Genomic DNA, 26,852 nt, shown 5'->3' on the forward strand with positions numbered 1-26,852 from the left:
TAGTCACATCCAGTTAAAAATCCATAAAGAAAACTTTGGATCAGGCTCTTCCTTTCAGTTTGCTGCACCTAGCGATTGCAATCCAATACAAAAACAACTATACATCTACTGTCACTACAGACACTTTGAAAGACACCATCACAAACACATTTACTGAAACCTGGAGATTCTTGTTCATTGTAGTTTGCTGTTGTTGTCTCTGTGTATTGAAACGTTTGTGTTCTGCTGTATTGTTTTAATATGGTCTGCTCTGCCAGGTCTATGTTTTTATCTCTGTGTATTGAAACGTTCGTGTTCTGCTGTATTGTTTTAATATGGTCTGCTCTGCCAGGTCTATGTTTTTATCTTGTATGCTGCTGTCATGCTCGGTTATCCGCTTTTTTTCTTTTGTTTTTCTATGTCTTTTGTTATAATGAGTCTTCTTTAGTACTCTGCTGTTGCCAAGTGTCTTCTTGTCTGTCCCATTACCTAGAGGAGGCCTTTGTTGCCTCCTACCAGACAGTTATTGTAAAGAAGAATTTGATCTTTATTGACCTGCCCATACATACAATGTAACAACATGAAATCAAAATGGATTAAGTTAGTTTCATATTGGTCATATTCATAATATCAATATGATAAAATTAATAATATATTTATATTTTTGCCACTGATCTTAAAAAAAAACCATCCTTACTGTCAAGGTGGAAAAGTACTGGGCCATCAATTATTTTCAGCATTACGTTTGTAATTAATTTGCATTAAGATTAAATTTCTCACTTAGACTTCTGTGTATTGATAATTAAATACATTTTGACAAGTTGTAACACAATACAATGTGGAAAAGTCTAAGTGGGGTGAGTAGATTGGAGAGCCACTGTATACAAACAGATTACAGATACTTTCACTGTGAGAAATATTTTAAAATTAAATTCTAATTAGGTGGTAGTATATTACATAGGAAACAATGCAAACAATACTAAATGATAACATGCATTTATCAAGTAGCTTCCACTTAACCAACCCCAAAACAGGCCTTGGAGTGTATTTTTAAACCTGACAAAATGATTACAAAAACATAACCTAAATAACCACTCACTGAGGGTGGAGTTTGTAGAGCGTTCCATCGACGCCCACTGTGATTTTGAGTTTGTCTAGGTTGCGGTTCTGCCGGATCTTATCGACCACAGCGGCCAGGCCGGCACCACAGAGCTGGGCAGCGCGGCGAGCCACCACGCTGCACACCTCCTTCACCAGGATACTGTCATCACACGTAGAGCTGGTCAGACCCAGGTGCTGTAGGATGGAGCGCACCTGCCTCAGGGCCAGACGGTCACTGATGACACAGACACATAGGTTAGAGACAACAGTATGATCTACAGAATATAGAAATCCAAGATGTCTTTGTTGAACTAAACTCTTATCCATTTATCCTATTGGTCTTAATGCACAGACATTATATAGACTGCAGGTCTAATTACCACAAGTACGTCCAAACAAACTAACTCAGACACTAGACACCGATTCACCTTTCGATCTGGGAGAGGAACTTGGTTTCAAAGATGCCTCTGGTCTTGAGCCTCTCAGAGAGTTTGCCTCTGAACAGCAGTCCCTTGGCGGTGAACTCCAGCAGTACGTTCCTCACGATCTCCCCAAGGTACATTCCACTGATCATCTTCTCATATCTATGAGCAAGAAAGAGAGAAAACGAAGAGACTGAAATATGATTCCCACCGTTCAGCCTACATGAATTATGGAGTTGCACTGGTGCATGTAGAAGTCCCTGTCTCCAAATGTACATAAATCAACCGGATTCAGTCGTCAGTAGTCTAGTCTGACAAATCCACAAGGGACTGTAACCTCCTATTTAACATGTTCAGTGTACTTTTAGATGTCGGAACCTGAACAAAGGGTGTGAGCTCTTTTCCACAACACCTCTGTCAACATGCAGTAACAGACTACCTCTGTTTGCCAGGGTTGGTTGAGCGGTCATCCACAGCTCTGTCAAAGTCTGTGCAGAAGTCATCCAGTTCCCCATGGTCCCCGAACGCCCCCCACTCCATGTTGACACACATCCTGCCCTCATCTCCATCCACCAGCTCTACATTCTGCATCTCCTCCATGTAGCAGGCGTTGGTGCCAGTGCCTGGAAAGAGGGAAAAGGTTTGGCGCTAGTGTATGCAGAGAGAAATGTATAGTTCTTGAAACAAAAGGAACTGTTACAAGCAGACCTTGTGGCTCAGTAAACACACATGTACGCCATTAGAGACTCACCTACGATGAGTCCCACCTCACACAGTGGGTCCTCGTAGCCACAGGTCATCATGGTGCCCACGGTATCATTCACCACAGCAACTACGTCCAGGTCAAACTCCTACAATATCAATGGACAACTTTAAGATTTCAAATTTGAGAAAGCAATATTTAATGCCAAAAAAGGTTATGGAAAGAGAGTTTGGCAAGAGTTTGGAAAGGATGCCATGTAATTGCCTTGTCTTGCCACAAAGCAATAGGGCTTTAGACCATTTCACATATGACCCACTGTAAATAAGCAGAACAGAGCCTTGATGCTAAGACCGTTTTCTAAGTCTGTACTATTTTTTGGTTTTAACAAATCTGTTTTCACTGGACATCTTCATTTAAAAAAGAAACCAGGCAAGCCTTGTTCAGCCAGGCCGCAATAGAAAGTATTGCCCTCTTGAGATGTTGCTAACCACTACACCACACAGCTCTACATTTGATGGGTGTCAGTATAGCCTTGTGTCTATGAACAAATCCTCTTTTGTCACTGGCTTTTTTAACAGCTTATTGGCCATTTGCGAATGATATTGATCCAGTTAAACTGACTAACATTTCTTATTATGTTTCCCTCCACCACAAATGGAGTCTATGAACCGTTAGCTTTTGCCACTGGCCGTTTGAACAGCTTATTAGCCAGTAATAGGCTTACTGGTATCTACAAACTTTTTAGGAATAATCAGAACAATTTAGCAATTTCTAGCGAGACTGAACATGAAATTTTCCTAGCCAGAAACAGTCGCAATATAACCATATACAGTTTTAGTTAAGGCTCACTGATACGTAACTACTGTCGCCTATGTTGTAGCCAGCAAATGTTTGTCTATCCTGACCCAAAAGGCATGCTTCGAAAATCCACCAGAAAGAGTTGCACTACAACCGTAAACTGTTTGATTTCAGGCTTAATGTAGTCACTAGAGGTTTTAGCCAACAAAGTTTTCGTCTATACAGAATAATTCATAATGCATACTTCGCCTGCAAGGAGATACGAAATCGGGACCTATAGTTCGCAGGTCCACTTCTCTAACCACTACGCTATTTAACAAGGGATAGTCAGTCAGTCACTCAGCCAGTAAGAGACATTCACCGCTTACGCGGTCCGGCAAAAATTATTGGAAATTAAGAGTGTGGATATGTGAATTTTTTGGCACTCAAGGAACTTTGACAGAAACCACATTGCATAAACTATAAACATAAATTTGAACTATAAAGACGGCTTTGAAGGTGTCATAATTATGAAAGATAAAACATTACCTACAATTACTGTAGTGATTTCGATCAAAGGATTATGAACATATACACTGTGCGGGTGTGACCTCTAACCTCTCTGCGATGGATAGCATCCTTCAGCAGAGTGACAACATCCTCCCCCTCGCAGCCAGTAGCTTTGAAACCCTTGGTCCACTTAAGCAGGATACCCTGTGGAGACATTAGCAATGCTTAATCTGAGCCAGACCCAGATTAGAAAAAAGAACATCCAGAGTTGATTTGAGTGGCCTCCTTATCCTAACCTATGGATTGTTTTTATAATCAATTATTCTATACATAAAAATTGTTGCCCTTTGAATTAAAAAGGTGCAGACAAAGCACGTCCAAAGGCCCAACAATGTTTGTCTGTCACAGGTCCAGCAGTGGTTCAATAAACATAAAAATACACAGGTAAGAAGTGCTTTGTTTGGCTTCATTACCTGATCCAGTCTGTTCTGATGGCATGGGAAGGAGAAGGTGAAGCCAAGGGGCAAGGATGCTCCTTTCATACCCATATACTCCAGGAAGTCAGCGATGCAGTGAACAATGTGGTCAAACAGCTAGTAAAGGGAGACAGAGAGACGACAGAGTGTAAGACCAAAGAAAGTATAACAGAAAAGTTAGGAGAGAAAATATAGTGGAAATGAGCAATACAGTGAATGACATCATCCTGGTGTACCTCCTCTCCAGTACCCTGAATGGCCTCCTGGGGGATGGTGTAGATCTTGTTGTGCATTTCCACACTGCGTTTCTTCCCGCTTCGCACGCGGACCAGCAAAACTCTGAAGTTGGTCCCGCCCAGGTCCAGAGCCAAGAAGTCCCCTCGCTCTGGGGAGTTAATTGAGCACAAAGAGCACAATAAGGAAGGCAGCTTATAAGGAAGGCAGGGGTGACGGCTCACTCATAGAAATTATACTGAGCAGTTTGGTGGTATTGTGCCATGGGCACAGAAACAGTAGGTTTGTCGTCCCGGCATAACTAACCAGCAACCCTCTGATTGCAGTCTGGCCTCTCTAACCTCAACACTAACCTCAACACTGACCCACAGACTGACAAAACCTAGGTACAGCTGCACAGTCTCCTGTTGTATTCCAGCCAAGGACATTGTGTATTACCCCCCCATGCCTCTCCTGTACCTGTGCCGTCGGGGGTGGAGCGGACGTAGGTGGGGAGCATCTTGACGGCGGCCTGGTCATGGCTCTCTTTCGCCAGGCCCCTGTTCATCTCGTTTCCCATCCTAATCTTCACCTCCATTAGTTGCTCCCGGGACAGACGCAGTGCGTCCAGGATTCGCTGCCGCTCGGCATGTTGGGTAGCCAGCCTGTAGGCAACAGCTGTCACCATGGCCGCGCCCTTCCCACTGCCGTCCTCAGAGCGCAGGAAACGCACATCGCAGTCTGGCACAAGACGCCGGACCATCTTGTGGAGGCGCCGAGCAAACCTGGAACAGGAGAGGAAAGGCGAGATTTCATTTCAAGCTTTCGAACATTAAAAGGTTTATATCCCTCCATGGCGGAATTGGGGAGAAGACTGGTTCAGTCTCCATCTGTATGCCTGTCCATCACACGTGATTTAATCCGAGGCACAGATGTACATTGTCATGATCTGTGATTGTATATCTATGCTATGAAATGTAACTAAATAAGCAACAAACAAATTAATACAACATACAAATGATTAAATCTATGTCATCAAGTCAATTTCTACCTCTCATGTCCGTTTCTTTCTAAATTAGCTAGTTCAAGTGATGATTGAGAAACAATGGCACGTGACTTGTGGAATCCCTGGTAAAATGTGCCTACATTCAGTACTGGAAAAATAATTGTCAGAAAAGTGCACTCATCATCTCATCGCAATTATTTTTCCTGAAATGGCCATTCCCAGCTTTTTTGTTGCCATCATTGGATGACTCCAAAGTGGTGTCATACAATTCCGGATACTCAAGACACCAACTTAATGAGGTCTTCCATCGTAGCCATGACATGTTGTTTGTGAATCAGCACAAACCCTGCTCACGGTCTCCGATTGGCAACTTGGTTCCACTTTGGCAGCAAGGCCAAATACTGTGTGCTTCCGTGGATAGCAGCCGCTTTGCTTCCTGTTTCCGCTGCCGGCGAGGTGAGAGACTAATCTGCCGCAGTGCATACATTAAAATCAAACCGCAACGCCGCGTGTTGGTGTGAAAGCCCCTCAAAAGGAGTATTCGATTGTAGTTTATTCTAGCAGAATGCAAATTACACCACTGTGAATCAGGGTTCTAACTAGTATAAAAGTCAGGGAGAAGATTGCGAAAACTGGTTGAGTCTAAACACATGTAATAAACCTTAATAGAGTACAACTCCCTTGTTGTATGTGCTTAAACAAGTGGAGCAGTAATGCATTTCAACCTTGCTGTGCTTGAGATTCTACGTCTACAAGGGAAATGGAAGCACTTAAACTGACTAATTGTATTGAAGGATGAACTGGACACTGGACACTGGACACTGGACACCCCCCCCACACACACACACACACACACACACACACACAAAAATGATTGACTGGCACTTGAGATTCTAAGATGAGTTCAGCTCTAATTGTGCCGTGCAAGCTAATTCATTCGAATGTCACCAAACTAAGAGCACTTCTATACTTGACTAAGCTGTTATCTGGAGGGCTGTGGCACCGAGTACATGGAGATTACTGTGTAATGAAGTATGTTAAGTGCACAACTTAAACTGTCCGATCCCAAACACAGGGGAGCAGCAATTACTCTCGCCGGCTACCAGGCCTTAGTTGGGTCAGCTCTGTCCAATGCAAATCTGATTTGCATTGAACTTTGGCCTTACCATCAGTGACGTCAGCACCACACAGGCTCCAGAGACACGTCATGACAATAAAATATATTCCAAAAGGTCCTCAGAAAAAGGTTTCTGATGCATTGTCTGGAAAGGGTTCCAAAGCCATGTCTAAGGCGCTGGGGCTTCACCGGCGAAAACCATTGCTCACTAGGAATACGAACGTGTGACATCGCTCTCTTTAATAAATAACATTTTATCACATATAATACTCTTTACACTAAGCCTAAAACCTGCACATTTGAACATGCTGTGAATTGTTTGCAGACCTTTTTCTAAAACCTATCCAAAACTAATGCCCTCAACAAAGTTGATAGATTATTTTCCCCCTCGACTACGGACCTACTGATGACTTTGAAGTACTGCCTCTGGTTTAGTAAGAACATAACCGTGATGTTGAGGAAGCATTATCATCAAGCATGACCTGGGTCATTTCAACAACGCAATGCCATTTCTGACCCAAAACCTTTTTCAGTGTTTCATGATATTAGTCCGTCTCTATCATAAATGTCCGCCCGGTTAGGCTGTTTAATGCAGAAAATGTATCACATTTCATCATTCTAAAATGTTTCATAGAGAATTTCAAATTGTGGGCACACATCCATCATCATCTCAACTTAATACTTCTCACTCACAGAGCTAACTTAGTTTTCAGCAAGTCACAATAAATGACTAATGTCAGCATCTGTTGCCATTTACATAATATACTGACTATTTATATATACACACGTTTAGACATTTTATGTTACAATAAAATTGTTGGTAGCCTATTGCTTTTCACCCAGTTATGCTTCATCACATCTGGTTAGGCTGGTATTTTTAAACCATAATTTAACAATACCATTAATTGTTACTAATATTTTGGTGCCGTCTTGTAGAGTTTCAATGATTTAAGTAAGCATCAATATTGACAAGTTTCTATTGTTGTTCACCCCTATTTGTAAAAACATCAAGCAAATAAAGTGATGTTCATAATTCTGCTCAATATGTATTGACTATAGACTCTATAGAGACAGTTTTTAAAATGTAAAAGGGACAATACAGCGTATTTGATAACATAAATCTAGATGAATACATACATTTATTAGGATTTAAGTCTGTTTGACAAATATATGTTTTACTAACAGTCAAACATTATCGGTTTCTGATAACGTATAAAAAAATAAATGCACCACCAATGAAGAATGACCACAGCTTTAGCCTGGTCGCTGAGGAACTCGAGCTTCCTGTATGAGCCTGGCTGTGTGGGTGTGTGTCAACTGTCAGCCAAGTGGCCGTCAGACAGTTGTCGTGGTTACGATGACACACTCAAGAGATGTCATAGAAGCAAGATCACTGGGGGCTAATTCGGTAAATTATTTAGTTTTTCCATTTTATTAAGTCTATGATTTGACATTTGAAGGAGTAGAAAGCCTTCGTACACCACCACGCAGATATATCAATGTGAAATATTCTGTGTGCTTATAAAAACCCATAACTCGCCACAAAGTCAAGTCAACATTCCTGATTGAGGGTCCTGCTACACTACAGCCAGCGGTGCCTGGCATCACCATAATCAATCAATGAAATGCTTCCTTTAAAGTCAATGAACACCGCTACAACGCCCATGTTGTGTTGCATCCAATGGCAAGGTCCTAGCTCAAGAACTGCCCACGGTTTGATTTTTGGTTGGCTTATTCTATTTTATGAACGGGAGTGTTACATGGGCACGACGCTGACGGCAGGGTAAACGCTTAGCACTAGGAATGAACCCCAGACCCCGTGCCACATGGGAGCCATGTAACTGGGAATATGTAAGATGAATAAAGTTAATATTCGATTAGGAGTAATGAACACAGCGTGCAGCGTTGCCCTTTTCTGTAGGACATTATTTTCACTGTTCTATCTGTAAAGCCCACTCGGGCCCAAAGTTGAAGGTCAATTGACTCGATGTAATATGTTTTAATTAAACTCATATAATTTGGAGACATGTTCAACAGCCTGTATCAAATGTCTGCCAGTGTTGACGATTATGGTTGAAGTTTGACGCCAGCCTGGGCAGGAACACTGATAATGTATCTGCGACTCTGTGATTGCTGATGTAATAGTTATTTGGAGACTATCATGGCACAACCTGCCAAAGCCACTAGACTGTTTGGAGTTTCTTACGAGATTTTGTGACTTTGTTGACAGAACAGTGGTTTCTGATAGTGGCTTTTTTGTACTGCTTGGTCAACCAAGAAGCACTCACATTCTCCACAAGCCACAACTGGACTTACAGAAGAAACAAAGAAGCCACAAAGAATTGTAAGAGTGCAACGAGACAGTGCTGCCTGACATACTTACCCATCCACCCCAGAGGATGCTGAGCCAATGTGCCCCATTCTCTGGGGGACCCACGGGCCCTGTTGGTACTGTACTGCAATGACGTTACTTAGTCCACTGCAACAGGCGGGAGGCCCTACTCCCCATTACCCACAGGAGCGTCCTAACAGACTTACTGCGGGTGGTTCTTGTAGACAGACCCGTCCACTCCGACGGTCGTCCTCAGTCTCTCTGCAGCCTTGTTGTCTCTGATCTGCCTCAGCACAGCCGCCAGTGTGGCAGCGCACAGGTGGGCAGCCCGGGTCGACACCACCTGGCACACCCTCTGAGTGGCCACGCAGTCCTCCCCAGAGGGGTCCAGGCCAAGACCCCTCAGCACCTTCTCTGCACTCACCAGACCCTCCTTGTCCCTGTCAGGACGAGACACATCCTCACTTACAGCACCGCTTTACAGAGTACCACATTTGGGACCTTGGGAATTACAAGTCACACCTATTATGATCATAATGAACATAGATCCAGACAAATTTCACATGGACACACAACTGACTTGTCGATCTCGATGGAAGAGACGAAGCAGGTCTGGAAGTGTCCGGTGGTAAGAAGATCCGGGGTGGTGTGACCCTGAAACAACAGCTTCTCCTTGGCCATCTTCACAAGGATCAGACGCACCAGCTCCCCCATGTACATGCCACTGATCATCTTCTCAAACCTACACACATGCACGTGATTTACTAGTCATGAAGACTACTTTTGGAACTGATTATCATTAATAATTATATTTCTATACTTGTAAGGAAATGTGGATCTCACTAGTAGCACGCACACACACGGCAGTGTTGCACTGGCATTGCCATCGTAAACGCTAAGAGCTGTAAACACTACACTTTCAACACCAAATCTGACTTGGCAGCTGGAGGTTGATATCTTCTCCACATGGGATTTGGAATTAGAGACGACCAATTTAAAGGACTGTACGTTCTGAGTACAGGGCGGAGGTCCATCACTCACAGCTGTTTGCCCGGGTTGAGAGAGCCAGCATCGATTTCCCGGTCGAAGTCTGTACGGAGGTCTTCTAGAGCGCCATCATCCCCAAATGCACCCCACTCTGTGTTGACACACATCCTGCCCTCGTCCCCATCCACCAGCTCCAGATGACGCATCTCCTCCATATAGCACGCATTGGTGCCCGTGCCTGGGGAGCAGCAGGACATACAATAAGCTTCTACCATGAACAGAGAATCCCAGGTAGATTTTAAGGCAGGTTTTGGTATTATCAAAGCCGTGTAGGAAATAAAATAATTAGCATGCCTCATCTGATATCGGAATATTAAAAACTCTTGAACATTTCACTGTAACTGTACAACAGATGCATCTTTTTATGTTTAATATATAAAACTATGGATATATCAAACTAGACTCACAAGAGAACCATCAGCATCTCACTGTTTAGAAACACTGAAAGCACCGTGGATGTCATTATCTGTATGTCATTATCTGTCAAGAACCTTGGAAGCCACAACGTGAGTGACTCCATTAAGACAGAAATACACTAACTGGCTCAAAACATGGGTCGAAGGACATGGATTACACCAATACTCATCCCCATATGCCTGGTCTTTGCTCTCCAAGAAACGTCTGTGTGCCTTAGTTGAAAAATGTAAATGCACACAAACAAATGGAGGCACTGTAGTGGCTTACAATGAAAAAATGTTAACCTATTTATACTAAAAACCTTAATACTTCTAGGTGTACTGGGTGCTCCTACATTAGAAGGTGGAATTCAGAGAGTAGAATATTCCTGTGTATGCAAATAAAATGGAGGCACTGTAGAGCCCTGCCGTACGTTAGGATGAAAGGGGACTGACCAACAATGAGGCCTATTTCACAATGATGGTCATCATATCCACACGTCATCATGGTGCCCACTGTATCGTTGATTACCGCGACAATGTCAATGTCAAAGTCCTGAGGAGAAATAGAAAATTCATACACTAATTAATTTACAAATGACTCAACTGACCAGCATGAGGTGTCTAATCATTACCCATGAAAGTATCAATGGCCAAAACTTCCGGTGGGAAATATGCCAAATTAATAAATAATAGTATATTAAATAGCTTAATATTATGTGACCTATATGATCTGTTGCCAAGTAATGTCTTACAGTAAGACATAACTGAGTGTTTGGTCATGTAAACCAAGCGTGGCTCGGGATTCAAAAGTCGCACACTACGGCAGCAACTCCAGCACACGACTCCGAAATGTCCATGGTGATGCGGACATCCCCGGGCCATTTAAAAAAAATAAAAATAGTGATGGAGCAACTGAGGCCAGCAAGACCACAGAAAAGCCTAGTTATTTGAAATAGCCTTCCTTACGTAGCAAAACATATTTCAACGTTTAATGTGTAATGGGATAACATATTTATATCCATACATTTTAATGTGCATTATCTAATTAGGAAATATTGTTGGAAATTACAAACTTTGGTGTACAATATCAGTCAAAATATTTTTCACATGCTTGAGTGTTTTTTCCTTTGGTCGATCAGAGTGGATGCGACAAATAAACAACCGAAAATAATGTTGCGAAACTAGGCTACATTATGGTGCATTGCAAAACAATTCTAAACTAGATTTAAACATACAATTATTTATAACCTTTAACTTTCTGAAGAGCTGTCAAACACAGACATCCTATGGAAATGGACATAATTCGCATGGTAGCCTATTTGGCCTATGAATCCCTCAGTACCAGACTGTTTGCTTCATATCAAGGAATGGCCAGTCTCTTGAGGGGGACCTATTGTGCGGTATTGTGCGGTTTTGGGATGAACTGGGAAGAAGGGTGAAAGCAAAGCAACCTACAAGTGCAACACATTTCTGAGAACCTCTGCAACAGTGTTAGGAAGAACTGTCCTAACAATATTTGATTACAACAAGTGTGAAAGAATACAACAAGTGTGTTTTGCATTTATGTCTGCAATAGGTGGCTACTGTGAGTCAAAATCCTGATTACATTTTGTTAAACAATTGTTTATTATTCCTATGCTTTACTTTCAGAGTATATTAAGACATTAAACTGTGTGAAGATCAATAAAAACTGAGGATAATGTAGGTGCTCTAAAACTTTTGACCAGTAGTATAGATACATGAGCAGTGTCCACACTATTTTTGGCTCACCTGCCAAGGGGACTGGTAGGTGAAAAAGAATCTACCAGCCAAGCATATTTTTACCAGCCAAAATAATTAATTGCCTTTTTGTGTCAAATATACATTTCAGTACATTTCATTGAGATAAAAGGTATTATGTTTAATACAAACTTTATTTCCAAAGACAAATGAGTGGGTTCTGCTTTTATCTTAAGCATACTGGGCACACACAGAACAACTCATCACCACAGCCTCATTCTGTAGCCAGCCTCTTGAAACTCCTTTATCTCCAAACCTCAATTTCTCACAAAATGTTATTTTTCAATGTGATGCTACAAACATATTTTTTTATATATTGCAATAACATCATCCCTTTACACCAGTCTCTCTTCCTTGTCAACTTAACATGATTTGCCTAAAAACTTTAATTACATCATTCACAAACAATAACCTATGTACTCCCCCTCAATTGACCACTAAAACAGTTAAAGAATCACCTTCCAGATTTATAACATAAACCCAAAGCTCATGACCATAGGTGAGAGTAGGAACGTAGATTGACCGGTAAATCGAGAGCTTCGCCTTGCGGCTCAGCTCTTTCTTCACCATGACAGATCGATACATCGACCTCATTAATGCAGTAATAATATTACTTACCTTATATAATGCATTATTTAATAATAATTTCAATAGTAGTTACATTTATAGTTTTACCCCACATAGGTCTTATTGTTGCTGCCAAATCCCTAAAGATGCCTGCACGACACTAACTATCAAGCTGTGACAGTTAGCTAGCTCGCTTCTTATCCTTGGTTGTCGCTCAGACAATGGCTACCTACTTTATATCAATGTGACAGCCACTTGCTGACGGTTCAAAACAAACGTGCGCATGCACAGACACAACCATTTACTTTTTTGACCTCACTCGCAAGCTTCTAACTTTGAACGTGCAAGACGTTGTTGCTCTGCTTTGATGCTCATGCATTAGTAAACTTTGCGGTATGGAAAATGCGCTAAGCGTGGGAAAAGAAAGGTTTTTGTTCTGTTGCTGCACATCACTACTTAGCAGCGCCGCTCTCTGCCGCTCGGATTACAATAAGAAGGAAACACTGGGTACAAACATTTACATGCCAGTGTGGCGTATTGCCTTCAGAGATTTACTCGCAAAGCTTAAAATCTACCTGCATTTGGTGCTTAGCAGGTGTTAATTTCGGACCCTGTACATAAGAAACTTCAGGATTTTATTTTCAATAAAATGGCACAGATTTCTAATTACAGGTTTTTGCCATGTCATGAAGTATTTTGTAGAAGGATGGCAAACACATATTTAACACATTTTTAATTAAGCCTTTAACAAGAAAATACAGAGAAAGTGAAGGGGTATGAATACTTTCTGAAGGCACTGTTTATTGATACATAATACTGATATACAATTGGACAATATTATTTTGATAATTACTGAGCTCTTCTCAGTTGATTACAATAGGATCTAAGGGGTTACACATTGTGTCCCCCTTCCATTTGGGACTCATATTAGCCAATTGATGTTTTGCAAAGAATTACAATTCTCTCTTTTTTTTTTTTTTAAAGTTATCAGATACATTATCATACTTTATTATATTATTTTTAGATAGAGAATCATGTTAGAGAATTGCGTTAGAGAAGCGTGGAGTTCGACACAGAGAGCAATTCTCATCAGAGATCAAATTATTTTGGAAGATGGCAAAATAATATTTTGAAAATATACTTCATGTCCACATTGAGCTTTACAATAGCTGTCCTTTCATATCTAAGGGTGTATTCATACTTCAAGCCCATACTGAAAGGCCCACTCTGTGGCAGCCCACTTTCCTTTATTGATTTCATTCATTTGCTTGCTTCAAAGAAACCAACAGGGGAAACAATTGAAGAGTCACTCAACAATCATTCTGTGATGCCATGATGTTGTTGCATGCACATATTTTGTTTGATAACAGCAAAGGTTTATAGGCAGCCAGCCCTTTAACACAATGAGCGGAAACGTGAGTGAAATATTTTATTTTTACATAATTTCCATTGGCATTTACCAGCAAATCCCAAATAGGATTGTGGGCTGGATTTGGGGTATATATGGTTTGATAACTTTTTTGGGATGTACCTACTCATTCAAGGGTATTTCTTTAGTTTCACCATCTTCCACATTGTAGAATAATAGTGAAGACATCACAAATTTGAAATTTGGTATACAACGTGCATACCCCTGCAGCTAGAATGATATTGTGGTGCTGTTGTGGAGATGCGTTTATTGCAATTGCCCTAACATCAAGCCACGACTAGCGTTTGCCAAACAACATCAGGTTAAACACCCAAACTACTGGAACAATGTGCAGGGGGTGCACAAGCAGAAGAGTCAAAGGTGTTTGGCTACAATGCCAGACGCCAGAAAATACTGCCTTTGAAAAGAAGATTGAAAGCACAGGCATACAGAAGAGCCTAAGGGTTTATGAATTGCCTGAGTCAAAGCCCAAATCTCAATCCTCCGGAAATAATTTTGGGGGCCTGACACGGGCCATATAAACCCTTGAACATGACAGTTGAAGCAGTACTGTAAAGGCAAACATTCCTCCCAGTGAATGTAAGAGAATGATTGAGATACACAAAATTGAAATTGCATTTCTGTTGATTTATGATGGAGAAACTATTGCGAGTACCATCTGTCTGTTTTGGTTCTCTTGCTGTAACCTACAGCAGCGATGATCAAACCCTGACTTTTCCTTTTCACAACAGGAAACCACCGGGGAGCTCCTTCAAAAAAGTTAAAAAGCGTGCAACCTCAGGTGGCTGTAGGCCTTGTTAACACTTCAAAGGAATATAGCATCTTAAAAATTCTTAAGACAGCATTTCATAAAGATATGGTAGAGAAAAGAGATCACTAAAGCTTGACTCACCCCTCTCTTTTTGATGGCTTTCCTTAGAAGACTGACCACATCTTTCCCTTCCACTCCATGTGACTTGAAGCCCTTGGTCCAGGACACCAGAATACTCTGTAACAGAGAAACACACATAGGCAATGAAAGGTTCTGCAATGTTTGGATCCTCCCAATAACCTTAAAATGCAATCCACAAGGTCCTAATCCTTACCTCATCCAGTTTATTCTGCTGGCAGGGAAAGGAGAAAGTGAAGCCAAGAGGAAGCTTCTGATTCTTTATTCCCATTTTCTCCAGGAAGTTAGCAAGGCATTCAGCAATGTGGTCAAAAAGCTAAGGAAGATAAAAAATTTAAAAAAAAGATATATATATATATACCAGTGTGCTAACAACCACTATTTTCTAGTCTAATGTAAATGGTAAAACAATATAAATATTACATTACAGCGTTAACCAACCACATTCCTTATTGGATGACCCTGCGATTAATTAGAAAAGCGTAACAAACGGCACCAAAAACAGGGTTTGCTTCAATCGACATGAAAACTCTTTTAAACATGGTTTTGTTTTTAGTTTTCTGAGTTTTCTGCCTAGTGAACACAACCCTGCTTACAGACTAAAGGATTCAATCACCCAATGTTTTAGACAAAACACAGACAAAGAAATACATTGAAAACCCAAATACCAAAATCTCTTCCCAGTAGTGGTTGACAAGGAAGTTAAGATCAAGCAATGCTGGTCCCATCATGTCATTTTTCCCCCATGATATGGTCCGGATCACACAATTCTTCTCTAGCCCCTAGACATTTCCTGTCCTGTCTTAATAATTTGTAACTTATTTTAGCAGCCCAATTTTCTGTGGGCACTTCACTGCACATGCAAGTCTCCAGCTATTCTGTATTGCTCTGGAGCCAATTAGCAAGGTCCTGTCCATTATTTAGCTGACGTTGTTTTTAAAGAGGGATTGAAGACTGACAATGTTACTGTTGGGAGGGGAAAGAAGGAAAACAAAACTTCTACACACAATACAAAAAGAACAGTCTGTTAATACTTACAAATGAATAGGTTTTGTCACCTGTATAACAAACAAAACTAGGCAACTTACACCTGTGCATTGCCCTAGTGTGCCATGTCTGATTATGATTTCTTCACCATACAGTGCCAGTCATGTTCAAATAGGCTTAACATTATGTTTTGCCGAATTTGACACTTATTTTGTAATCTTAACCATATTATTACTCATGATAGGACTGCCCTGTTTCTGAGGACTGAAGATCTTGTCCTGTCATGAACTTGACTCTAGACCAGCAGGACTCCTTTTCCCATTGTCAACCTTCTACTTTCCAACATCAGCGGTTATGTCATATAATAACAGGTCAAACCTAATAAATCAGACCTACTGTTGTTTGAACTCCATGGTCTGAATGTGGACACTGAAAGTGTTCAAAGGGTCAACACTGTAAAACTTCAAGTAAGAACAGCACTGTAACGTTGTCACATGACTGTGTAGAAGAATAATTCAGTTCTTATTCCCTCTCACCTCTGAACCACAACCTCTCATCAGCTCCTCAGGAATGGCATAGATCTGGTTCTCCATCTCCACCTTTTGCTTGCCGTTGTCAGATACCTTAACCAGAAGGACCCGGAAGTTGCTTCCACCCAGATCTAAAGCCAGGAAATCTCCCTTCTCTGGATGAATCAGGGATAAAAAAGCACACTGAAGGCGGTAGCACATTGTTCAAGATATGTTCCCTAATACAAGAAAGATCAGAATAGTTTAACCTTGCAGTATACTAATTATGCCTGGGGTCCAGCATAAAGCTGGATTATTTGTCCCAGCACTGTCCAGGGTGTATGACTGGAACGTTAGACAGGGCTGCCTCGCCCTCCAGCAGCTCCTTGTGGTAGGTTGGTCACCCACAAAGCTCAATGGTAGGTGTAAGCCCAGGGAAGGACTAACAGCTGAAGGACAGCTCAGTTGACATTAGTCAGATGTACAAATGTTTCTCAGGTGATTGAGAAAATAACAAAACACTGTGTAAGTTTTCTAAATTGATACCCTTGGAGGTGTTGGGGGCCTGGACAAAGAAATTAAAATCAAATTACCTTAAGCCCCACACACAATTCTTACCCAAAAATCTCCTTAAGTGTTTATGCTTCTTGGAAATTTAAATTGTTTTGTTCACATGCTTTGTTGGTTTCAGTTTACAATGCAACTGCTGGCAAAGACTTCAAATTCCTATACTAATCACATTCAGGTATTGAGTGCGACACCGTAAAATATTATATTACCATAACCTCCAGCCCCTTAAAGTGGCAACGGAACATTGTTGTCTCATCTGTGATGCGTGGCCTGACAGTCTTGTAACAAAAGTTAAAGGAAATTGAGCAATATACCACTTACCTTTTAACTGGGAATACATTATTTTGAGACACACTACGCAACATATTCATTCTTTATGAGCGTTGTCATTTAATTGGAGGACATGTCTTTGGGCTGGTATTTGTTTTTTATCTACCACCAGCAGTGGACCAAAAGGGTACTTTTTCATTATTGTCACATGATGGTCCTTTCATCTGCTGTTCTACTTACTTACACACAAACACAGACACCAGACCAAAACACACAAGAAAGGTACGTAGAGTGGGACAGAATAGAGGTACGCCATGCTGTCAATAATGAATTCTCAGCCACTTAGTCACTACATCTTTGGCCAGACACAAACTTTTTTTAAATCAATATTCTTCAGTAATTGCTGATGTGTTTCTTCACAGAATTCTGAAGGAATTGAATTGGCTGTAGAGAAACAGCTGTCCTCCAGCAGCATGTGTGAGTGTGGTAGACACTATACACTATAGCCTGCATTGAAGCAGTCTCGTCTTCAGAAATTGATCATATTTAATTGTGCGGCTCAAAGTGATAGAAAATAGATTTGTTCTCTCCATAAAACTTATAAAAGCCTATGCTTTCATTCTTGTTATTTATTTTAAAGAAAAAAAAAAAAAGAGAGGAAACTTTAGGACAACACCATTAGGTCTTTACAACATTGAGAACTGTTACAATCATCGATTGATCAGGAGAAAGAATCTGTAGTCCAAAGTTACGAAGACAGAAGGGAATATAGGCAATAGGGTTGAGCTATACAAAGCACAGTGTCTGTCTTGTCTAAATAAGTAGGTTTTGCTTTCTGTATAACAAAGGCTACAGCAAACAGATCTGGGAAAATGACAGCTGTGGATCGCCCTGATGTGCCCTGTCTGACTATGCACTCTCTTCTGTGCTGTCCCAGTCATGTTCAAATAGGCTAAGGGTGCGCCGAATTTGTCATACTCCCTTTGGTAATCAACATTTTGAGAACATGCATTTAGACATGATGATAAAAAACTGAAGTGCACTTTAAAGGCCGGTAAAGCCTATAAGCCTCAGAGTACATCGCTGTCCCTTCATTCATTAACCAATTGTTCAAAGCAAATGAGTCAGACAGCTGAAAATGCAATTATCAACAAAAAATAATGCATGACTGGCCACATTCATTTAAGAGAGAAATAGGTCAGACCTATTTGTTGCTTCAGTTGATAGGAGCAAATCTTTCTCTCCTGACACTTATGCCAAAATTAGTACTATCTACATTTGTTGTTTTTTATTGATCTACCGCTCAGGGGAAGAAGAAATTATTGTCCCTATGCCAAATCAACCCCTAGCACTACTCCTTATGAAGATCTAAGAGGGTTTTATAGGTGTGTGCAACCTGCTAAGAGCTCAACGTTGTCATCTGACAAAGATTTACCATTTATTAATTCCAATCAAATCCTCTCAGATCTCCACAAGTGTATGGGGTGTAGGGCTAAGGGGTTGCTCTGGGTAGGGACGTGCGTGACAAATATTTTCACTATTGATCATTCCTCAGCTTTTGTTGTTGAATTGTGGATCCCACCCACTCGTGCCAAACAGAGACGTATTCAATAAAAAAATTATTCATTGTAAATTGTAATATGTTATGCAATAAATTCAATGTTTTATTTAAAAATGTAGTTAACCTCAATAACGTTTCAGTATAAACAATCAGGCGGAGAACACTTTTACTTGGGAGACATTCAGATTCAGAAACATAATAACCAAATGCATAGGCCTGTCAAGTCGTAAGTATTTATATAAGGGATTTATTTCAAATTATTGTTACAAGCTTTGCCATTAATTACAATGGCAAATGAACTATAAATGTTGTCAAAAAGCATGCATTGTCTCCCATGAATTATCGGAGAGATATGTATGAATTGCCTTACATTAGCTAACATCTCTGTTCCAATGTTTTCTGGCCATAACAACAAAATACAAAATGTATTAGACCATCTAACCAGCTGATTTTATATATAGTCCCTTAAAACAATACTTGCTAAACAAAACTACACTTATATATATATGTATGTTACGGTCTACATTAAACAAACCTACTGATACGTTCAAGTGCCAGTGAATAAGAAAATATCCTAGGAAGGAATCAATAGGAATAAATTATATAAAATTAAAGAACAAAAAAAATGTATACATGGGCTTAGCGAAAACAAACACACTGACTAAAAAGGAATATTGACTGAGAAATTGAAATGTAAGAACTAGATTGACAGCTAGAACCACAATAAGAAATACAAAATGTAATTAAATGAAAGAGGGAGACAGAGGTTGTTTGGTGGGGACCTGGATAGACGCTTATCTGCTGGCAGGGGTTTAAAGTGACGATAATCACCTGAAGTCAACAAGCTGGGCAAACAGAGGTTTGACCCTGGTCGATCCTGTGCTTCACAGTATTTACTCGAACTAATCACTCTGGATAAATCACCAGATTCACAATATGAGAGAACTGTTTAGAGGCCATCTGAGAGGCTTAGTTGACAAACAGATAAATGTTGATTACTTAACAATTAAATAAACATCTTCACATAAAGTCTTGCCTATGAAATAATTAAAAGGTGAGATGATATTCGAAATTCATTTTTAAACCATGTTTAGTCTTGTGACGTGTAATTTGGACAAACCACAATAATTATAATTTAATATCTATTATTTAAACTACAACCCCGATTCCAAAAAATGTGGGACAATGTGTAAAATGGAAATAAAAACAGAATGCAAAGATGTGCAAATTATTTAAACTGTATATTCAATAGACAATAGTACAAAGACAACATATCAAATATTGAAACTGAAATCGTTTTTTGTTTCTTGAAAAATACCCACCCACTTTGAATTTGATGCAAGCAACACGTTTAAAAAATTTTTAAAAGCTAGGACAGAGGCAACAAAGACTCGACAAGTTGTGTAATACAAAAAAGAACCTGCCGTAATATCTCAACAAATTAGGTTAATTGGCAACATGATTGTGTAAAAAAAAAGAGCTTCCCAAAGAGGAACAGTGTTTCAGAAGTAAAGATGGGGAGGGGTTCACCACTCAAAGACTGCATGGCCAAATAGTGCAACAATTTAAGAATAACTTTTCTCAATCTAAACTTGCAAAGAGTTTGGGGATCTCATAGCATAATAAAAAAAAAAAAAAGAGAGACATAATTTGATTTAAAAAAAAGTCAGGTTTGCATCAATCCCAGATTGCCCCGAGGGCAGGCATTCAAAGCTAAGTCATGAAGCGGATCTCAAACACTAAATATTTGTTTAGGAGATACACTGTGTGCAGGGGAAAGAAATCTGGCTACTGCTATTGCTACAGATTTTTGTATTGGAGTTTAGTTTTCTGCAGACTACCCTAAACTATTGACTAGGGAATGACATCTACAGTGGCATCTTGGAGTGTCAAAAACAGCAACCAATTCCACTTGAATTGTCCAATGCATTTTCCCATGTGGTTGTACTCTAAGCACTAAGCATATTGGAGTTTGGAGGGTTCTCTCTGGTTTCCACCTCTGAACATAGTAAAGAGATCCTCTCTGCTTAAAGTATTCAGACCCCTTCACTTTTGCCACATTTTGTAACATTACAGCCTTATTCAAAATGGATTTTAAAAATAATTGCCTCCATCTACACACAAAACCCCTTAATGACAAAACAAAATCAGGTCTTTAAAAATACTAATAAATATCCTTTTTTAGTAAGCAGAGCCTTTACTTTAACACTCAAAATTGGGTTCAGGTACATCCTGATTCCACTGATCATCCTTGAGATTTTTCTACAACTTTACTGCAGTGCCCCTGTGGTAAATTCAATTGATTGGACACATCTTGGAAAGTCAAACCCCTGTCTATATAAGGTCCTACAATTTGACAAAGCAAGTCAGAGCAAAAAAATAAATAAGCCAAGAAGTCAAAGGAATTGTCTTTAGAGCTCAGAGACACAGATCTGGGGAAGTGTACCAAAGACTTTCTGCAGAACCAGAGTTCCTCTGTGGAGATGAGAGAACCTTCCAGAAGGACCACCATCTCTGCAGGACCCCATCAATCAGGTCTTTATGGTAGAGTGGCCAAAATGGATGCCACTCCTCAATAAAAAGTATGATAGTACCAAGTAAAGGGATTGCAATACTTGTAAATGTGATTTGTTTCTATTCTTTTCATACATATGCAAATATGTCTAAAACCCCATATTGGATTTGTCATTGTGAAATATTGTTTTAAAATTGATGAAGAAAATAAAATCAGTTTAATCCATTTTAGAAATAGGCTATAACAAAATGTGTCATAGGTAAAGTTGTCTGAGCACTTTCCGAATGCACTGTAGGTAAATTTGCTGTTCCAGATCATCTGTATCCAAGCCTTCGGAAATGTGCTGCTGACATTATTGCTCAGCATTTAACCTGTATGCATAAGCTGACATTAGAACTAAATGGTATTCCAGAGGTATGGACGTTTGCTTTGGTTCTGTTATAATAGGGGAACTCTTGCAGTCCAAACATGGAGCATCTAAATTCCAAATGCACTGTCCTTCTAAAAGACCGTGATACAGTTATTATTGAGCAACACAAAATAGTTTTAAATAATGAGCAAACGTATTAGGCTACTTGAGATAAATGGCCATATATCCAAGCAATAAGTGTTAATTGATTGAATGAAAGCCATTTAAATATTTAAGCAAACACAAATAAACTTAAATGAACTGGGGATAGCCATGTCATTCTGGTCACTAAGTCTGGTCACATGTCTTCTGGTCACATGTCTTTTTCCACAACTCTCATTTGCCACACAACTCACCGCCAGCTTGTTTTCAACTAAGCATGTTGCCAAGACAAAGTTATTTAGAAGTATAATAATCCATAGTTTCCTGAAGCCAATTGCAATGCACTGGGGATTTTGAGGCACGGCACAGGTCTGAAATGACACTAAGTAGGACATGTGGCCCGATGATTCAATCTTAGCTGGATGTACTGAGATTTTTCCAGGTCACCCATGAGAAATTAAGATTTCTGAACTCAATGGGACGTCCTGGTTGCAAATTGAGTTAAGTGTGTATCCCAAATGATACTCTATACTCTTGGACAACTTTTGAGATAAAAAAGGTTAGAAGTTGTACTCTTTCAAAATGACTCATCTGTCAGTATCCTTCCACAAACCCCTTACCTGTTCCGTCAGGGGTGGAGCGAACAAATGTGGGCAGCATCTTGACAGAGGCAGTGGGGCTGGAGTCACGGCCCAGACCCTTGTCCATCTCCCGTCGGAATCTTACGGACACATCCATCAGGTTCTCATCGGATAACCGAAGGTGGTACAGATATTTATCCACCTTAAGCGAGAGAAAGGGGAAGGAAAAAGAGGGTAATGTAGCCATATCGGTAGGTCGTATTCCACCTGATCTTGAGAGAGGGCTGAAATACAATCATCATATACAATCATGTAGTACTTTAAGGGAAAAATATTTTTTTTAATTTTAAATTTCATGACATCAACACATCTCAAAAAAGTTGGGACAAGGCCATGTTTACCACTGGGTGGCATCCCCTCTTCTTTTTATAACAGACTGCAAACGTCTGGGGACTAAGGAGACAAGTTGCTCAAGTTTATGAATAGGAATGTTGTCCCAATCTTGTCTAATACAGGCTTCTAGATGCTCAACTGTCTTAGGTCTCCTTTGTCGCACCTTCCTCTTTATGATGCGCCAAATGTTTTCTATGGGTGAAAGATCTGGACTGCAGGCTGGCCATTTCAGTACCCGGATCCTTCTTCTATGCAGCCATGACATTGTAACTGATGCAGTATGTGGTCTGGCATTGTCATGTTGGAAAATGCAAGGTCTTCCCTGAAAGAGACAACGTCGGGATGGGAGCATATGTTGTTCTAAGAACTTGTATATAACGGTTAGCATTGATGGTGCCTTTCCAGATGTGTAGGCTGCCCATGCCACACGCACTCATGCAACCCCATACCATCAGAGATGCAGGCTTCTGAACTGAGCGCTGATAACAACTTGGGTTGTCCTTGTCCTCTTTAGTCCGGATGAAATGGCGTCCCGGTTTTCCCAAAATGAACTTCAAATTTTGATTCGTCTGACCACAGAACACTTTTCCACAGTCCATTTTAAATGATCCTTGGCCCAGAGAAAATGTCTGTGCTTCTGGATCCGTTTTAGATACGACTTCTTTTTTGACCTATAGAGTTTTAGCCGGCAACGGCGAATGGCACGGTGGATTGTGTTCACCGACAATGTTTTCTGGAAGTATTGAGCCCATGTTGTGATTTCCATTACAGTATCATTCCTGTATGTGATGCAGTGCCGTCTGAGGGCCCGAAGATCATGGGCATCAAGTATGGAATTCCGGCCTTGACCCTTACGCACAGATTGTTCCAGATTCTCTGAATCTTTGGATGATATTATGCTCTGTAGATGATAACTTCAAACTCCTTTCTGATATTGCTCCACTATTTTTCGCCACAGCATTGGGGGAATGGTGATCCTCTGCCCATCTTGACTTCTGAGACACTGCCACTCTGAGAGGCTCTTTTTATACCCAATCATGTTGCCAATTGACATAATAAGTTGCAAATTGGTCCTCCAGCTGTTCCTTATCTGTACATTTAACTTTTCCAGCCTCTTATTGCTACCTGTCCCAACTTTTTTGGAATGTGTAGCTCTCATGAAATCCAAAATGAGCCAATATCTGGCATGACATTACAAAATTTCTCACTTTCAACATTCAATATATCTATATTATATTGTGAATTAAATATAAGTTTGAGATTTGTAAATTATTCCATTCCTTTTTTACTCACAATTTGTACAGTGTCCCAACTTTTTTGGAATCGGGTTTGTAAATGGACAACCACAAATGATCTTATTTGTTAGGCATTCAGTCTATAAAATCCCTAGGCTTATGCCTGCCAACTCTTTCAAGATTACATATGAAGTATCCTTCCCCTGACAACATGCTGTTGTAGTGTAAGGAGTCATATTTCCCTAAGAATAAAAAAAAACCCACCCCCTGACCTACTAATTGGCTCTGACTCCAGGAATGGAACGCCTTTGCTAGGCTACGGCCGTGTACAAGCTGCTGATGTCCCTCAGGGCCCCACCCCACACTAATGTAAATAGCAGGAGTCACACTGAACATTACTGACTTGCAAAACATTTCCGCCAGCAAGACGCATGTGACTGGAGGAAGTGGAACACATTACACAAGTGAAACCAGATTGCAAACCAAACACGACAACTTTATTTTGTGAGTCTCACAGGCTGTACAAACCTGATCAACAGTAAAAGCCTGAAAATGGCAGAATAGTGGTAAAAGCCTGGATGGCAACATTGATTGAGGTGGTAGACTGCTGCCTTGCCCTATTATCACCACAGTGTCCAGAGACAGTAACTAAGACAAGACAATGGTTAAGTCCCAAAGGGCACAGCCAAATGAGTCTGGCATCATTACATCTGACTATGATTCATAATAATGTCATGTCTTACGGACAACAGAGTAGCCATGAAATAAATTATCAAAAAGATAAAAAGTCAATGACAGGAAACGTCAAAAATATGATGCTAGGAGTCTGTGGTCTGAGCTAGTCAGAACTGATGTGACAGCACAAAATAATCTGGTACTTCAACATAAACACAATGATTGAGGACATCTTGATCTTCAACTCTCCCAAGCCTGCTAGTAGTTACTAGTTGAAAAAAGGAGTAATTCGCTACCAGAAACAAGTTATTCTTAAACTATTTTGTTAAAAGCCATCCATAATTCAACTTCTAAGCGGTAAGTCTGTGAAAATGGGTAGATTAATATAGCTTTGACATATTACCATTGTGGACATACCATGTAAACACAAATGGCACAGTAGATCAGCCATGCAGCATTACATGCAGTGGCTTTGACAAACCCAGAATTAGCAGTTGTGAGTTTATTTAGAAATTTGGAAGTACAAGGGAGATTTGGCCCATAAACTCGCTCATCATCATGATTTCAAATCACATCTCCTAACACGTACACTCAGAATGTAATTGAGCATCTGGCCAATTGTCCAAGACCTAATTTGACCGTCATCTCCCTGCTTGCAGATTCAAAACACAGCTTTATGGTAGAAACCTAAGATTTAAACCTCTGTATGGACAGTTCAGTTGGTTTTAAGTAACAAACTATTTTAATGCTGATATTTTCTTTGGTATTATTGTATGAAAGTAAAAATCTAGCTATTTATCCGCTGAAGAATAAATGAACTTGGCTAGCCAGCTTGTTTAGAGAAAGCAACCTAACCAGAGCCACACAATTGTAAGGGGAAAGGACAACACATTACCACATAACATATAAAAAATATAAAACAAACAAATGCAAGACATTAACACAATAAACGGGAAAATAATCAAATTATACTATATACCACAATATGCAAATCCAATTAGATGCATGGCTCATATAACTGCTCTGTAAAACCTTTTTAAGGGAGAGAGGTGAGATAAAATTGTTTAGTTCAATTGTTGTAGTTAATTCCAGTCATTGGTGGCAGAGAACGAATGAGTGACTGACAAATGAGCACATCTTACAATTGGAGTAGTTCCCACGTTATTTAACAACATATATCATTAGAATATGGTTTTGGGGGTATTACCATTTTAATAGTCTATTATAGACATCCCTTTAAGATAAAATGAGCATGTACCTAGTATTTAATGTGGGAGTGCTATTGTAGGTCTGTGATGTGGACAATCTTTATTCGTTTCTGGCTGAGCTAAGCCAAATTGAGAAACCCAACAGTCTATTTCTCAAAGCACAGGTCAGTCGCAATGCTTCGATTTCTTGGTATAGTCAGGGCTTCAATTATTCAAGATGTAGTCATGTTTGGCCCACTATGTCGTCTCTTAGTCACCATCTATAGAGAGGAGTGGCAAGGGGTGGAATTTTTACTAAAGAGACCGGTACTCAGTCTAGTGCCATTGCTATGACATTGAAATGCGGAAACAAAATGTACTTGTTGTATCGAGCTTCTGTAACGTTACATACGCTTTTCTTTCTCTTGACCCTCATTGTCTTTGACCGGCTACTGCGCGAATTCCATATAAGAAAACAATTCAGAAAAATGTATTGAAGAATAGGTGGGATCTCACCATTCGCGATGGTGAAGTTTAAGTTCGTTTCGATACACATTTATTTGGGGCATTATTGACCCAAAATAAACGTAGCTAAGTAGTTAGTTGCGAAGAAATTCAATAAATTGCGACTATACTTGAGGAGACTGAGAAGAATAGACTTTCCTCTGACGTAACGCCAGCAACATGATCCGAAACGGGTCATCACGACACGTGTGGCTTACTTTCATCCGTGTTAGTTAACGGCTAATATAATTAATTAGAAATTAGAAATACATATTCTAAGATACTTACTTGTTGAACTTTGTCATGGTGTAGCTCCGTGAAGTAGTAAGCTAGAAGATGAGAGGCTATCATCGTCGTTGTATGTCCTCCACTACAGTGTACCACTTCAACAATGTTAGCCAACTTACGTTAGTTAATACAACAACAAAAAAATTCTAAAAGAGAAAAAGTTCAAGTTTGTGGTAGCTGTTAATAAATTAATACAATGTTCTCTTTCCTTCGTAATAACAAATCAACTTTTTAGAGATGAAGATTACCAACGCATCATACAGCTAGCTAGCAACTTCGATCAAGTAATTTGAGTATTCAACGCGTCATTGGTAGGCATTG

General features: G+C 40.1%; 1 protein-coding gene across 2 annotated transcripts in view; it reads right to left on the minus strand.

Annotated features, from left to right (window-relative positions):
- Positions 1 to 26,852, minus strand: part of hk2 (hexokinase 2) — a 30,482-nt gene extending 3,630 nt beyond the window's left edge. Inside the window, exons 1-18 of one of the 2 annotated variants that reach the window (XM_034296479.1) lie at positions 26,532 to 26,852; positions 22,289 to 22,451; positions 16,269 to 16,417; positions 16,129 to 16,161; positions 14,942 to 15,061; positions 14,749 to 14,844; positions 10,535 to 10,634; positions 9,678 to 9,861; positions 9,217 to 9,378; positions 8,843 to 9,076; positions 4,662 to 4,966; positions 4,205 to 4,353; positions 3,966 to 4,085; positions 3,601 to 3,696; positions 2,254 to 2,353; positions 1,942 to 2,125; positions 1,509 to 1,664; positions 1,079 to 1,315 (exon numbers count right to left, since the gene is read on the minus strand). In XM_034296479.1, coding sequence (XP_034152370.1) covers positions 1,079 to 1,315; positions 1,509 to 1,664; positions 1,942 to 2,125; positions 2,254 to 2,353; positions 3,601 to 3,696; positions 3,966 to 4,085; positions 4,205 to 4,353; positions 4,662 to 4,966; positions 8,843 to 9,076; positions 9,217 to 9,378; positions 9,678 to 9,861; positions 10,535 to 10,634; positions 14,749 to 14,844; positions 14,942 to 15,061; positions 16,129 to 16,161; positions 16,269 to 16,417; positions 22,289 to 22,451; positions 26,532 to 26,594 — 2,651 coding nt within the window. In that variant the 5' untranslated portion in view covers positions 26,595 to 26,852. The remainder of the gene's footprint in view (positions 1 to 1,078; positions 1,316 to 1,508; positions 1,665 to 1,941; positions 2,126 to 2,253; positions 2,354 to 3,600; positions 3,697 to 3,965; positions 4,086 to 4,204; positions 4,354 to 4,661; positions 4,967 to 8,842; positions 9,077 to 9,216; positions 9,379 to 9,677; positions 9,862 to 10,534; positions 10,635 to 14,748; positions 14,845 to 14,941; positions 15,062 to 16,128; positions 16,162 to 16,268; positions 16,418 to 22,288; positions 22,452 to 26,531) is intronic. The other variant, XM_010876613.4, reaches the window with a different exon arrangement.

The sequence above is a fragment of the Esox lucius genome, chromosome 13 (assembly GCF_011004845.1).
Source record: "Esox lucius isolate fEsoLuc1 chromosome 13, fEsoLuc1.pri, whole genome shotgun sequence".
NCBI lineage: Eukaryota > Metazoa > Chordata > Actinopteri > Esociformes > Esocidae > Esox > Esox lucius.